The 15,069-nt window shown below is 40.4% G+C and overlaps 1 protein-coding gene across 1 annotated transcript in view; it reads right to left on the reverse strand.

The window, feature by feature from the left end:
- Positions 1-15,069, reverse strand: part of dnah7 (dynein, axonemal, heavy chain 7) — an 89,343-nt gene that overhangs the window by 70,143 nt on the left and 4,131 nt on the right. Inside the window, exons 9-19 of the mRNA XM_078263231.1 lie at positions 13,932-14,115; positions 13,585-13,764; positions 12,789-13,061; positions 12,125-12,252; positions 11,674-11,752; positions 8,691-8,915; positions 8,387-8,533; positions 7,585-7,764; positions 4,908-5,048; positions 4,391-4,758; positions 1,794-1,980 (exon numbers count right to left, since the gene is read on the reverse strand). Of these exons, the coding sequence (XP_078119357.1) occupies positions 1,794-1,980; positions 4,391-4,758; positions 4,908-5,048; positions 7,585-7,764; positions 8,387-8,533; positions 8,691-8,915; positions 11,674-11,752; positions 12,125-12,252; positions 12,789-13,061; positions 13,585-13,764; positions 13,932-14,115 (2,092 nt within the window). The remainder of the gene's footprint in view (positions 1-1,793; positions 1,981-4,390; positions 4,759-4,907; positions 5,049-7,584; positions 7,765-8,386; positions 8,534-8,690; positions 8,916-11,673; positions 11,753-12,124; positions 12,253-12,788; positions 13,062-13,584; positions 13,765-13,931; positions 14,116-15,069) is intronic.

Raw genomic sequence — 15,069 nt, forward strand, 5'->3', positions numbered from 1 at the left:
ATTTGATTGTACCTTTACATAACAATTCCTGAAAAGTCCAACCTCAGCATTATGTATGAGAATGAATTTGCAGCATACACACAGTTCTTACTGAGTTAACTTCACTGAACTGAAAAAAATCTTGATAAACTTAAGAAATAGGGCCCTATTTCCCTTAAGCTGGATAAGTGCAAATGCAAGTGTAAAAAGTACTGTAGCAACATTTGTGCTAACATGCTCCATAACACTGTCTACACAACTCACAGTAGACTGGACAGTACGCGTGCACATCTGTGTGTGTGTGTATGTGTGTGTGTTTGTGTAGGCTCCCTGTCCCTTGGTGACCTCATTTTCTTTGTGGCTCAGTATGGCCCTGCCTCTTCCAGACAAAATCCATAATTTCTATTTGATGGTGCAGTCAGGCTGGGCTTTCTGGAGGACACTGCCAGAAATTGATGCGTCTCATTTCAGGTCTACTGAGGACGCCAATTACCCTTTGGAAACTCTTTGAGGATGCTGGTGCAACACTCACTTTCTATCCTCGCTCTGTTGTTTCTTTCTTGCTCTCTTTTCTTTTCCTACTGATTTCCTCCTCTCTCTGCACTGTCTTTCCCTGCCTATCTCAGTCTAAATACTCCTTTCTGAATTTAGTGCATACTTTTGTGCCTCTTGTTTTCCTCGTTATTTCAATCCCAACCTCTGCTGTAACTCTCACTGTCGTGCATGTTTAAGGGTTTATGTTTGTTTCGCCCCACCTGGTCAGGTTGATGCTAATTATAGTAGACAACATTATATTTTAATGGTTACACTGCCTGGTAATATACTAGGCCTGAGCTGTGTATATCATCCTTGAATTTGGATCTGTATTTGGAATTCCAGCCACAGGACCCCTGATTGTGGTGATTCACGAGAAGAAGAAAAAAGAGTCCTTTTCAACTTTACCTTATTTGCTGCCTCTGAACATTAAAACCAGCTTTCTGCTGACGTGAACTTTCTGATTAGGCTTGCAGCATGTCACTATTTCCAACTACTTGTTCTTCTTTTTTTATTACTGAAATGTGTGGTGTAGTTACAGAGCATCATTATCACTCCAGTTAAATACAAATGATGAATACAGCAACCATTTCTATAGGAAATGTCTCTGTACAGTCAATACACCAATTGGATGGATGTTTTCCTGTTCGACCCAGGATTAATTGACTGGCACTATGCTTTGCTTTTTTTTTACTTGGGAACTATGTCACTGTGTGCTCCTCTAACTATTCATTCGGTTACTGTTAAAACGACTTCCTTTGAGTTGTTGATGAAAATGTTAAAACTGATCATCCTAAATCCTTAGATTTGGACCATAAAGTTTGGGTTTATTTACCAAAGGGTATTCATTTTATTCATGGGTGACAAATCCTCTTTGTAATGTCAGGGACATGTAGAGAAAAAGACAACAGGCTTAGGGTTGCACACCATATAACACTGATGTATCACCAACAGCAACAATCCTTTTCTTTGACCATTAACTTTTAGTCAACCAACCATGGTTTTCCATTGTTCTGGAGACCACCTATTGGTTGGTCTTTGGAGCCAAATGATTTCACTACCTGAATTTACTCCTGGAACCAAAGGTCAGCCAATAGGAGATGGCCAGTCCAGTACTCTTCTTTCAACAGCAAATGTCTGGCTGTACACCCCTGTTTGGGGTTGAGTTTTTCCTCTATATTTAGATGTTTAGATGGTTACTGTAATATTTGCCAAGTTTGTCAACCTTTTTTAAAATGATGGACTGCAAAAATAAAACAAAATTAAATCAATCGACTTACCAGTAAAACTTGTTTCATGGTGCTCCTCCAGGTTTTGTCAACATTTGTGAAATGGCGTCCCTCTTCAGGCATCTGAGTAATGATGTCTGGGGAGCTGAATATAGGCTCCAGGTAGAGCCAAGTGGACTGCACCTTTAGCCATTCATCCAGGATCTCTTGGAGGAGCAGCAAATTGCCCTCCCATTCCCTACATGAGAAGATGAGTACATGTAAGAATAAACAATTAGGCCTGTCATGATAACAAATATTGCTGGACGATAAATTGCCCCAGAAATTATTGCGATAAACGATAATATTGTCGTTCCGAGACCATTTTCATCTAATATAATGATAATGGCATAGTAATGCAGGTAAACCCTTTCAAAGGTCAATACACTTTTATTTCTAAAGAATATTTAACGCTGGAACTGGAAGACATTTTAAATATCCACAATATGTCATTGATCTCCTTTAGTATGTCGTCTTTCACGCTGTTGGTAATTCGTACTGGCTGTCAAATGTTTGCAACATTCCTCGAGTGTTTGTGCAATAGACTACAGACTCTGTACTACATTTAACAATTATTTAACACTAAATATTAAATTTAAATAATATATAATTAATAAATTAAATCTATCTATATGGCTGCCACATGGCAAGTAAATGTTTGTACCAAAATAGTTTTAGTCTTAATTTTGACGAAGGTGCAGCTTCTGCTGCACCTCTGCAGGTCGGAGCTTCGTGGGGGCGGGCCGACACACACACACACACACACACACACACACACACACACACACACACACACACACACACACACACACACACACACAAACACTGGCGCAACTCTGACACACTTTCCGCACTCCGTGTCCGCGGACAGCTGTAGGCTTGTACCGTTAAGGGTCTCATACACTAGACGCAGCCCATGCAAATGTGACGTCATGGGATCGCCGTGACTATTTATACCCGCACTGGTGCTCGCGACACTAGTTGCAGTTTTCTCCTGAACAGAGATGGCGCTAATAAGCAAAGGCTACCGACTTTGCTATTTCTACGGACTAGAAGAAGAAGAAAAAGATAAACAACGGCAGAACTGGCAGCAGCATTGCCGTCAATACTTCAATTTGATTCGATGACCTACTTTGTCGGATCAAGTCTTTCATTCACCATAAAAGAACTCATCTTAACCTAGTAAGTTTAAAAGAGAGACTAGCAGTCACTCTGAGAGTCCTGGCATCCGGTTGTCGGCGAACCCGTTCAGGCCTCCTGTTTCCGCTTTGTCACGCGCCGCTGAAAAAAAAAGAGCCGTGCGCGACCTCTGCTCGCGCGCCATAAATCGGGCCACCTTGGATGCGTCTAGTGTAAAAGACCCTTTAATGTTCTGTGCATTGTCGGACACATGCAGCCACTTTCCTGAAACCGCTTGCGAGACTGACAAGTCCACAGCGGCCTGTATGTCTGAGCCTGTCTCCACCGCCTCCACCTGCAGGTTGTCAACTGTGGTTTAGACTGAAAGGGAGAAAACAGGACGCCGAGTAACACGGCGGATATCGCTCATATACTTTCTTTTTTTTTTGACGGCGCCTTAACTGCAAAGTGCTGCGGGAAACCCTGCTCCAACTCTCAACTAGCGTTTTCTGTCTCTCTCTCCGCCAGGAGTCCCGCCCACACAAAAACCATGCGACTGACAAGAGGGTTCACTCCTCGTTACGCTAAGGAACCGAGAGTGGTCCTCCAGTCTCTTTGGTAGAGAGAGAGAGAGAGAGAGAGAGAGAGAGAGAGAGAGAGAGAGAGAGAGAGAGAGAGAGAGACAAGGAAAACAAACAAGCATGCAAATGGAAATTATCGTAGCCGTAAAAATTATAGAGCTCATTTTTTTTATCGTGCGATTAATTGATTTATTGACTACTGTGACAGGCCTATAAACAACTATAATTAATATCACTTAACTAGGTTTTAACAAAATCATTCTCCACTTTTTGTGAAAGGACAAGAGTCCTAGAATGAGCCAATACAAACGATCACAGCTCAAACGTAAAAGGGGTTTGGGAATCCTGGATGTGTATTTATATTATCTTGCATTTAATGCCAGGTGTCCTCTTATCTGTAGTTAGTACACTCAGTATAAAAGGGTAGTTGGGATTGTCTCTCGGAGTAACTAGTACAATGTCCTGACAACCCGATTTCTTTATCCTCTAGGTGGTATCATTCTCTTCCACCCACAATGCTAGATAATGGCATTATAAGGTTCTCATGGGGTATTAAAAAAAATTCATAAAACGTTTTACAGTAGCTGCTTTAGCATCCTGTCAAATATAGCACAATACATGTTTTAAAGCCACAGAGAATCCTGTGTCAAACCTTGCCTTGCAGCAACATAATATTGCAATAATCTCACAAATTACAGAGGATGGAGAAAATTCATCTTTTGCTGAACTCAAAGGCAGATAAAAAACGGAACAGTAATGAATGAATTATACAGTATACAGACAGACAAACATTTTGGGTCTGTAGCTTGAGATAGCGTTTCATATGATTTTGTGTGTACTTCATAACATTAGTGAATTGCTTTTTAAAACAAGCTAAATAATTCTCAAGCAAATCGCCTTATCTCTTACCGTATCTCCACCTCGAATGGCTTAATGAAGGGGGAGCCCCTCATGGTCTGCGTCTTCACAATGTGATCGTCCAGCAGCATCTGCACGTCGTCCACAGATGACAGGATGAAGGTGCCCGTCTCTCGGTAGGCCAGGAGGTTGAACTCCATGTCACTCCACTCACTGGCCATTTTCTCCATGGCCTTCTCTAGGGAGTACTCCTTGCTGGCCGCCTCACTGACACCCTCGAAGCTGCTCAGGTGCTGTTCCAGGCGCATGGAGAGGAAGTGAGCCACACAGGCCTGGTCATCAGCTGGCTGCAGGGAGACGCCAGCCACCTCTGACATTTTATCCCAGTGGCGTTCACGCAGGCCTGGGTTGCACAGTACCTATGAAGGAGGGGTAGTACAAAAAACAGACGTATACTAGTGGAAAGACTTTTCAATTTAAACTATTAGGTTTCTGATGATTTATAAGTAATTGAAATTATAGTTATTTTGACTTCTATAGATATTAAATATTTCTGTTAGGGTCTTACCTGCACCAAAGGAATGTGTTCCTTGAAGTCCTCTACCTTAGTCTTCATAGTGGTCGCTATGCCCAGGGCTTTGGGTACGTCACTGAAGCCTTTCTCCAGCTTGTACATAGTGCGCCAGTAGTTACCAACATCCCCTTCTACCTACATGGGTGGAGTTTTAAATTACAAAGACACCAGGAAAACGAATAGAATGACTGTGAATTAATAATTGTGAACTGAATTGATATAATTTTTGGTCTATTATACCAAAAACAGTTTGTGTAACTACTACTACTACTGTACTATGCTATAGTAATTCACTATAGGGTATCTATGGTTTCTAGGTGGTTGCAACGGTTTCTTACATGGCCACAAAGGTGTTTCGAGGCAGTTGCTAGGATGAATTGGGTAGTTTCTAAAGTGATTAAGGTTGCTTTATAGGGAGTACTGAGTGGTTGCTAGGGTCAAGTAATTGTTTGTAGTAGTGGCAAAGGTACTACTGTTAGTGGTTGTCAGTAGACTTGACTATAGTAACTGTGTCTTTACAAGTCTCCATCTGCTGCTGATTCAGAACGCTGCTGCTCGAGTCCTCACTGAGATTAAGAAAGTGGATCACAGTACAATGGCTTCCTGACTCTCAAAGAATTGATTTCAAAATACTTCTGTTGGTTTATAAAGCACTGAATAGTTTAGGGCCAAAATAGAAAATTGTATCTGCTGCTACATTATGAACAATGCAGACATCTCAGGTTGTCTTGGACAGGTCTGCTTTCTGTCCCCAGAGGCAGAACTAATCATGGAGAAGGAGCGTTCAGTTTTTATGCACCACATATCCGCACTATCTCCCAGAAAACTGCAGGTCCACTGAAGGCTGAATCATTTTCTGTTTGATGCTGTGATTGTTTATTTCTTACACTGCACTTTCTTCTTGTATTTTACACCTGTCTTATTCTATTTTAGCTGTTTTCTTTTTAAAGAATGTTTTTAATTATTTTTAACTGCTCTTAAATGTATTATGTACAGCACTTTGAATTGCCCTGTTGCCGAATTGTTCTGTATAAATAAAGCTGCGTTGCCTTGCCTTACTGTTAGTGTCAGTAGCAGTAGTTACGGAGGTAACACTGACAGTTATAGCACTAGTAATAACAGCTGAGTTTCAAGTTGATAGAGGAAGTGCTTTGTCTTTAAAATGCAGTTAACACTGACAGCAAAGGGCATTAAGCATACAACTGAGGTTTGTAAGGAGCATTGGGGACACCTCTCCTCTCCTGTGGGCTAGCCTCCTATCAGTCAGGTGAAAACACCTGTGCCTTAATATATTTTTTCTTATGCTAAACAGCTATTTTGTATATACTTGTTTCTGTTTCTGTATTTATTTTATATTCTTATTAATGTTTAATATGTTTGTTTCCATTATGCACCAAGGCAAATTCCACGTAAGCGTAACTTACTGTGGCAATAAACGCTTTCTGTTCGATTCGATTTCTGATTCAAGTGCTTGTGCTATGGGGGTTTAATATACACATCTGTGGGAGAATACGGGGTGACAGAAGGGTACCATATGTCTTTTTAAAGTAGCTATGTTACAGAAATATGTAAATAGTAATGTAAACAACAGACAGGTGTAATTAATAACACTGATAACCTGCTTTCCATTTAGATATAGCTGATCCAGGGTCTTAGCTTTATGGATGAAAGCTTACTGGCTCCATTAGAACTGAGTCATCGTTAATCTTATTAGTATCACCTGTGAGTTCAGTTACACACTGCAATGTGACTGCACTGTATTTTATTATCCTGTTTATTCTGTTTGATACTTCTTACTCATTTTCATCTTGTTATTTCATCTTTCATCTCTAAAAATCCTTTTTATTTGTCTTTTCATATCGCCTTGTGTTTCTTTTATACAGCTTGTACACAGCTCTTTGAATTTCTTTGTTGTTGAAAGATCCTATTCCAAAAAAAACTTGGTTTGCCTAGCGGCTGCTATACAGAGCCCAATAAGAGTTGTCTTGCTTCACCACATCATTATAGACAGATACAGAGATGTCAATCAAACAGCGGGGAGCAGGACACTGAGGCAGATGAGTGTGTTTGTGAACGTTCATTCGCACGTACACGCCTCTGTCTCTAACAAGCGATAGCACATTTTACATGAATGCTATGTGAACAAAGCCAATTAAAGCAAAAAGATTGATATGCCATATGATTGTTTTATGACATACGTGCGGGTGTAGGTATGTGTGCGTAGGTCTGCGTGTGTGTGTGTGTGTGTTTAACTGCAGACACACACACACACATACACACAAACACACACACGCAGACTGCAAAGAGGCAGCTTTCTGAATCCTGTAGCATTACTGTGAATAAAACCTAAATAGCTGATGGTTTAAAGAAAAAGAGAGAGAGAGCTTTCAGAGATTCCAAAGAATACAGAATTTCAAACAAAGCATTGTACTCAGACCCCTCTGTTACTACTGAAAATCGCAATCTGTATATCTATGGGCACACCCACTATGAGTTCACCAAGTCTAATAGAATGTTCTTGTAACACAGAAACCTAGCAACATCCAAGCACACACAGTTCAGGACTTGAGCGGCACTGAAGCTGTAATGAAAATAAAATATGTCCCTGCTTAAAGTAAAGTGCTTCATGGTTTAATAATTCAACTTTTACATAATTTTCATATGATGGTACCTTGTCGGGGTTCACACCCGAGAGCGGTCCATGGAGCCACTGTTCGTACTGTTTGAGGAAATCAGTGGCTGTCTCATAGAGGCGCAGGAAGGGTGTGAGCTTGTCCTGGATCTTCTTACGCTGTGGGTACTGGGAAACAGACCAGCCATAGGCTTCCTCCTCTAGATTGAACTCATTTATCTTTCCAGAGTGGCAGACAGGTTGAAAGAGATGGAAGCATAGAGGGTAGAAAGAAAGAAACAAAGACATACAAAGAAAAGAAAAGGATAAATAGATGAGTGTCAATGTTTGGATGACAAAAAACTCATAAAGCATCTAACAACTCCTGTGGCAGTTTGTTCTATAGCCAACGCTGCCCTCTACAGGTTAATTATTTTAAAGCACATACAGTACATCAACTTCAAATGCAATGCATTAATCCACTGTACAATGGATTTGTATCTTTCTATCTATCTATTCTATGTCTATCCATGACCGCCAATTACATACAATACAACCTCTGCTCTTTTATGAAATGTGTGAAGTGAAGTACTTCTAAAATCAAATATTATATTCAGCCTTGAATCATACTGCAAAAGCAGGTCTTACATGCCAGTGTAAGGTGCCTTTGTACTGATACAAACAAAAACAATTTATGCAATATGTTTTATCATGGTCTGGGTATCAGTATAACTAAAAAATTGTCTGCATGATTTACTACAACTTTGGCCTACTGTCACTCTCCATAGCTTTTATTTAACAGAGTTGTTGCTAATAGATTATAAATTCACCTCTTTTTTTCTCTGCTCCTATATTCATGTACCTTTTCCATGGCTAACTCCAGTTTAGCATTGAGGGCCTGGGATTTCTTCAAGTACTTGCTGAGATCTGTCAGCTCACCAAAGGTGGTAAACTCTTCCACCTGTGCCCAGTAGCTCTCCAGTTCTTCCACAAAGCGGTCACGACACATCTGGAATGCACACACAGAAATGCAGTCTTTGTTTTTTTTTTAGCAATAATTTTCATTTCACTTTCACAATAATAATTTGGCTCAACAGTTCTGATGCAAAAAAAACAGATTCCAGTCAACAGATCAATAGTTTGACAGATAGAGTAGAGACACAGACCTTAAGGCCACTCTGGTATTGCTCTGTCTTTTCAGAAATGATCTGTTGGTGTTCCTTAAAGATGGATGGCATACGCTCAAGCCACTGGATGGTCTTTGTGTTGAGCTCCATGTCCAATGGTGAGAGGGTGACAAAGTCCATCAGGAAACACAATTGTGTGTTGGAGTCTGCCAATCTTTGCTCCAACAGAGGCATCTCTGTGGTCTCCACCTTATTCATGAAGGCCTGAATGGGAGTACAGGGCAACATCAAACATTGGTATAGTATAAGGTGACCAGATTTCTGAGACAAAATCCAGGGACATTTTCAGCTCAGAAGCGTAAATACCTCCAAAACAGGTAATGTTTTTATCTTTGTAAAACTTAAAACGGGGACACTGCTCCAGGGGCGTCACTAGACCTAGAGCTGCAGGGGGGATCCATGGGCATGCTCCCCTGTAAGAACATTTTGTCTATTTTAACGTTTAAATGCATCAATCTGGTACACTTTGAAAAGAAATTTAGGTTAGACTAGATTATTCTTATCTATGGATGGAAATATTTGTGCTGTAGCCTGAACTATTTTGCACTTCAGAATTATAACCATGCACACACAGGTGGAATCGTTTTTTCTTCATATTTTTGCATTAATGTCACTAGGAAGCATACCAGTAGAAATATATATATTCATATTTGTAAGTGGGTTATATATATATATATATATAAGTGGGATTGTCTGGAATCTGGCAATATAATAACCATTATGGTGGCTAAGCAATTTACAAAACTTCCTGTGCTGACATAGATAGTTTACATGAGAATACATTATAATTTTGGCCCTTTGGCTCAGTCTCTATCTGTCAGAGGAAAAGCAGGAGTGCGGTTGTGAAGAAGATGGTAATTTCATGGCGCAGATTAACACTTTAGCATGCACTATATCCGTGTCACATTCTCATTAGGGGCTGAGCCCCCCTAAAGGTCTGATCCTAGAATCGCCCCTGCTGCTACTTCATAAGTACTCCACTACACCTCAGAGGGAAATGTTGTCATGTTTACTGCACTACATTTATCGGACAGCATTTGCTTTATTGCTTCAGGCTGGGCTTGTTTCTGCAACAGCTCATTGAGTATCAGATACAATTAAAACTATTGAGGAAATATTTTCCTTTGACATTGGTCCAGTATTAAACGAGATCACTGCAGTCGGCAACGGTGAAACAAGCTACAATGTAAGTTAGTAGGACGTCAATTGTCCAGCTTGTATTTACGTTCATAAAAGTGCTCGTTTTGCCACTGAAAGGTTCAGATTAATATTCTAAGTGTCTGACAACATTATGGAAAGGATTTCTAAGGAGGTCGATCTTTCTGTTAGAGAGTAAGATCCTTTTATAAAACATAAAAAGTCCGCGAAATTGCGTTCGCTAAACCCACCAGACTCCATGTAAATAAACAGTCATTTTATGGGCGTTCTAGAACATCTCTGAGCTCTGAGGCTTGCTTTGGTTGTCTTGAGCCTGTGCGTGTAGGGTGCACTACTATTTCATTCCAATTTCAGGACTGTCAGTCACAGAAAACCGGGGACATTTACAGGGACAGTTCCAGCCGGGGACAGGTCACCGAAACCGGGGACTGTCCCCGGAAACTGGGGACGTCTGGTCACCCTAGTATAGTACTTCATGTCCTATATGGCAAAATAGTTAATACTTAAAAAGAAAGTATTTAATTGCTGCCACTGCCACAGTCCAATAAGTAGGTGTAAACAAACATGTAAAGTTTTCATCTATTATTAGTGACTGGATCCTTAATGTGTAATGCCATGCATACACTGTAAAAAAGTACAGACCCATTTAGTTATGTCATCTTATTTTTAACTGAACGAGTTTATACAAGTTGTGGATTTTGAACTCAACTTTATGAGTTTTTGAAAGTTAAACTTGCATTTATTCATTGGGTCGACTATTTAAATTTTTTGTCAGATATGTATGTGTTGATTGAACTTGGGTATGTAAGTTAAGTTATCAGTTGAAAAAAAAGCGTGTGTGTGTGTTGCAACAAAAAAGAGTCTTCTTTCACGGCAAAGTTAAAGCATGGAAACAATAAATTAATTATACACCGCAGATAAGTGATGTAGCCTATTCAAATTTCAACTAAAATATAACACGTGTTGTGGCAAACAAGAAAGCACTAGTGCCACCGGCGGAGGGAGTACCTTAGCCTGGTCCTACCAGACTCTGGTACATTTAATTTGTACAGAGAGTCTGGCCACTCTCCATTGACAAGTGATAACTTCCTTGAAGGGTACTCTGTTGAAGTTTAAAACTATTGGATCTGCCCAGAGCTACTCTGGATCTGCCATAACCAATCGCTAACGTTTGGTCGTGACGTATGTCATGCACATGTGCAACAAGAGGGGAGACCAACAACAACTATCGGCTTATATTTAGCATTAGCATCGCTAGCGTTAGCCTTAGCCAACTCCTTCACCACTAACGGAGCGAGCTGGAAAATCAAACTTTTCCCGAACCCCGTGGGGAGGAGGGCCACAACATCATGGCCACCAACACAACTCAGCAAAGATTGTTCTTGCTCGAGCTTTAACTTCTGGATATTCGGCAGCGTTGCTGCCACAACGGACCGAATGGCTTCGCTCACATCTTTCTAGTGCACGTCCTCAACCTCATCGTTCTCAGCCACTCCCTCTGTTCACTGATTGGACCCACAAATATTTGACCGGAGAAAACCCAAGAATATACCACAAACCCAGACGGAGTACTGAAGGGAAATGAAAATTGAGCGGAAGTAAGTAGGAGGGCGGAGACAGGCTAGGAGTACCTGTCAACGGCTTGTGAATTGTGAATTTGGCATTTCACTCTTCTCAAATTGAAACGGAACTAACGTTTAGCTCCGCCCACATTTAGCCCAAACCCGATCTGCATACTGCAGTCAGGTGCAATTGGTTAATTGGCTGGCTGCCGGTCTATGAGACAAGCGTTTGGGTTAGTTACCTGAAGCTCCATCAGTTTCTGGGTGTCAGTTGGTGTGCTCAGGGCCTTCTCTGCAATATTTTCAAATTCATTACAGAGCCTGTGAGAGGACGAGCATTACTTTAGTGACACATACTAAGGGGGTACACAGTTCATTAATAACAATTTCATTATGGCACAGCCTGGAGAAGCACCATTGGGATAGAGGCCAATACAACACTGGGTCTAAAACCAAAAAGGGTACTACTGTACATTACCTTTGACCAGCACAATATTTAGCTTGAGGCACTTGGCGAGTGGCCAACTAAGGTCGGAAGTCTGAAACTTCTCTATGCAAATTTCAGCTGTATTTTTCAAACAGAAATCCCTGCCAACTTTTCTTTTAAAACTATAACTTAAAGCTAACTGTGTTGCATTTTACATATTTTTTTTGCGTGGATGTGGAGAGAAAAAAAACGGTGAACCAACTGACTTCTTGTTGATTTCCTGGTGGTCCTGTAGCATCCGAGTAACCAGTTTTTGCTGGAGCTCCTGAGCACGCTTAACAAGAGAGTGGACGAGCTTATGGGACTGAACCTCAAACATGCCCAGACGTACCACCTGAAGCCCAAAGTACTGGTCAGTAACACAGTTAACATCATTCAGGAAATTACTTTTTAAATAAGCATAGACAGTTTTAGTCACGGAAAACATCAAGATTTAAAGACGGTTACTTTTGAGATTATCAGATTGTTTAGGTATCAGGATGTATTAAACAATCATAGCTATCATTTGGAATTAGAGAGTAAAGAAAATAAAAAATGTCATGTGACAAATAAAATGGGATTGATTGATTGGTTGATTGATTGGTTGGTTGATTGGTTGATTGGTTGATTGACTGATTAAGAAACATTAGCAACCTCGTTGCTGTCACTTCACATTCTATTCGTGAACTTTTATTTTACATTTTAAGTTTCTTTACACATCTGGGTAAAATATAAAAGTAATATATAACTTTTATAGCCATCACATTGTCAATTCCGGGGACTTCCGCAATGCTGATGAAATAGACTTTATTGTCCCCAAGGGACATTTTTTTATTCACAACACTGTACGTTATGGACAGCACTCTTACAGAATAATGGAATTACAAATACCTTGCTTGATGTGTACTGGATCTGGTTAGCAAGCTGCTGGTAGTGAACTACCTCTACCATGATTTCCTGAAAGGAGTGCTGCTCACTGAGGAACTGATCCACATCCTCCTCTGCCTGCCTGGATACCAGTGTGGCGTATTTATCATACTCATGGATATACTGCTTGGGCCGGACACACTCAGCCCAGAACACACGGCGCACCTCCTCCTGCTGGGCCTCAAGGATCTCTGGCAGGATGATGGGCTTTAGGGTGCTTCCAAACTGGGAGCCTGGCTAGAAAGACATGACGTAGGGTATAAACCCAAGCTGCATATTGCAATGCAATGATTAGCCACTGTGATTTAAAAACTACAGAATAGGGCATCCAGACCTGACTCCAGGAAAAGCCAACCACTGCCAAAGTATAGATCATTCACAATGTGCTATACTTATTACTAAGGCACTACTGATATAATACAGAGTTTCTGTTGTTTTAGAGAGGTTTGGGTTAAACTTCATAATCGCTTTGGAGGCTACAGTTTGTGGTGCAGGTGTGGTTATTATATTGTCCACCCATTTATAGCAATGAGGATCAGCTTCATGATTCAACTAGACCTGTCGTGATAGGCAATAAATCAATTAATCGCACGATAAAAAAAAATTTGCTCGATAATTTTGTGTGTGGGTGGGTGTGGGTGTCGGCCCATCCCCGCGAAGCTCCGACCTGCAGACAGCAGAAACTGAACATAGCAACCTTCATGAAGGGAGGATTTATTGCAGGGGTCTATACCACTCACACACACACTTTTCTTCTTACCCACTCAAAGTACAGCTTGGTTTCCACACGCGGTACCATGCTGATAGACCTGATCATGAGTTCATAGACGTTAAGGAGGGCCTCCTCATACAATTTGAGTTTGGGCTCAATATTGATCTCCCTGTCCTCCAGGATCAGATGCAGTACAAAGCCTGGGTGCTCATAGGCTCGCTGTGACTGCTAAAATGGTGGAGAGCAAATCAAAACAAGGCAGATTAAAAGTGCAACTTTTAGTGTCCACCTGTTCATCTATGTCAAAATCCAAATCCAAACATTATTAATATGACTTTTTTCCAGCCCCCTCTTCTAAAATATATTGGCCTGAAGTTTAGAATACTTTCTCCTACCGGGTCTTGGGAAATTAGGTGTGTATAGTCCCTGATTGAGTTTATTGCAAGGTCCTGCAGCTGAGAGGTCATCAGTGTAGCCACACAGTTGAAGAAAGACAGCAGTTTGGCCATGTTCCTGGAGGCTGGCACCATCTCATACTTGCACCCCTGGTAGTAAATGTTGTGCACTTCAGGAAGCCAACTGGTGTAGAAAACAGCAAAATCAAATGTAAGATTATATTCAGAGAATGTGTTAATGTGCAATTCATGCTCAAACTACAGATGCAAATCAAATAGTCCAATAATTAAATAATAACTTGAAACTTTTTTGATACCAATGGGGGAACTGGGGCATAGAGACCACTGCAATAAGTGGCTTGTTGATTTGTAAAAAATAGTGTAGTGTAAAAAGTAAAAGTATAAATTAGGTAGGTATAATTAATAACATAAATGTATACTTGAAGTGCCAAAAGTAAAAGTACTAATAATGCAGAATGGTCCCTTTCAAAATTATATATATATATATACATATATATTGTATCTCACAAAAGTGAGTACACCTCACATTTTAGTAAATATTTCATTATATCTTTTAATGGGACAACACTGAAGAAATTACACTTTGCTACAATGTAAAGTATTAAGTGTACAGCTTGTTTAACAGTGTAAATGTGCTGTCCCCTCAAAATAACTCAACACAGCCATTAATGTCTAAACCGCTGGCAACAAAAGTGAGTACACCCCAATGTTAAATTCCCATAGAGGCAGGCAGATTTTTATTTTTAAAGGCCAGTTATTTCATGGATCCAGGATACTATGCATCCTGATAAAGTACCCTTGGTCTTTGGAATTAAAATAGCCCCACATCATCACATACTCTTCATCATACCTAGAGATTGACATGGTTTTATTTCAGTTAGCCTAATAGCTGGTTTGATTTGCATTGAGAGATGATCTTATGGAAAGTAGCCCAGGGGGGTGTACTCACTTTTGTGAGATACTGTATATACTACCAGTCAAAAGTTTGGGGTCACTTAGAAATTTCCATTCCACTCCATTCCAGACAGAATACCAGCTGAGATCAGTTGCATTGTTTTTTTAATCAGGGCAGCAGTTTTCAGATTACATTATGTTCTTACATAATTGTAAAAGGGTT

The sequence above is a fragment of the Sander vitreus genome, chromosome 11 (assembly GCF_031162955.1).
Source record: "Sander vitreus isolate 19-12246 chromosome 11, sanVit1, whole genome shotgun sequence".
Classification (NCBI taxonomy): Eukaryota; Metazoa; Chordata; class Actinopteri; order Perciformes; family Percidae; genus Sander; species Sander vitreus.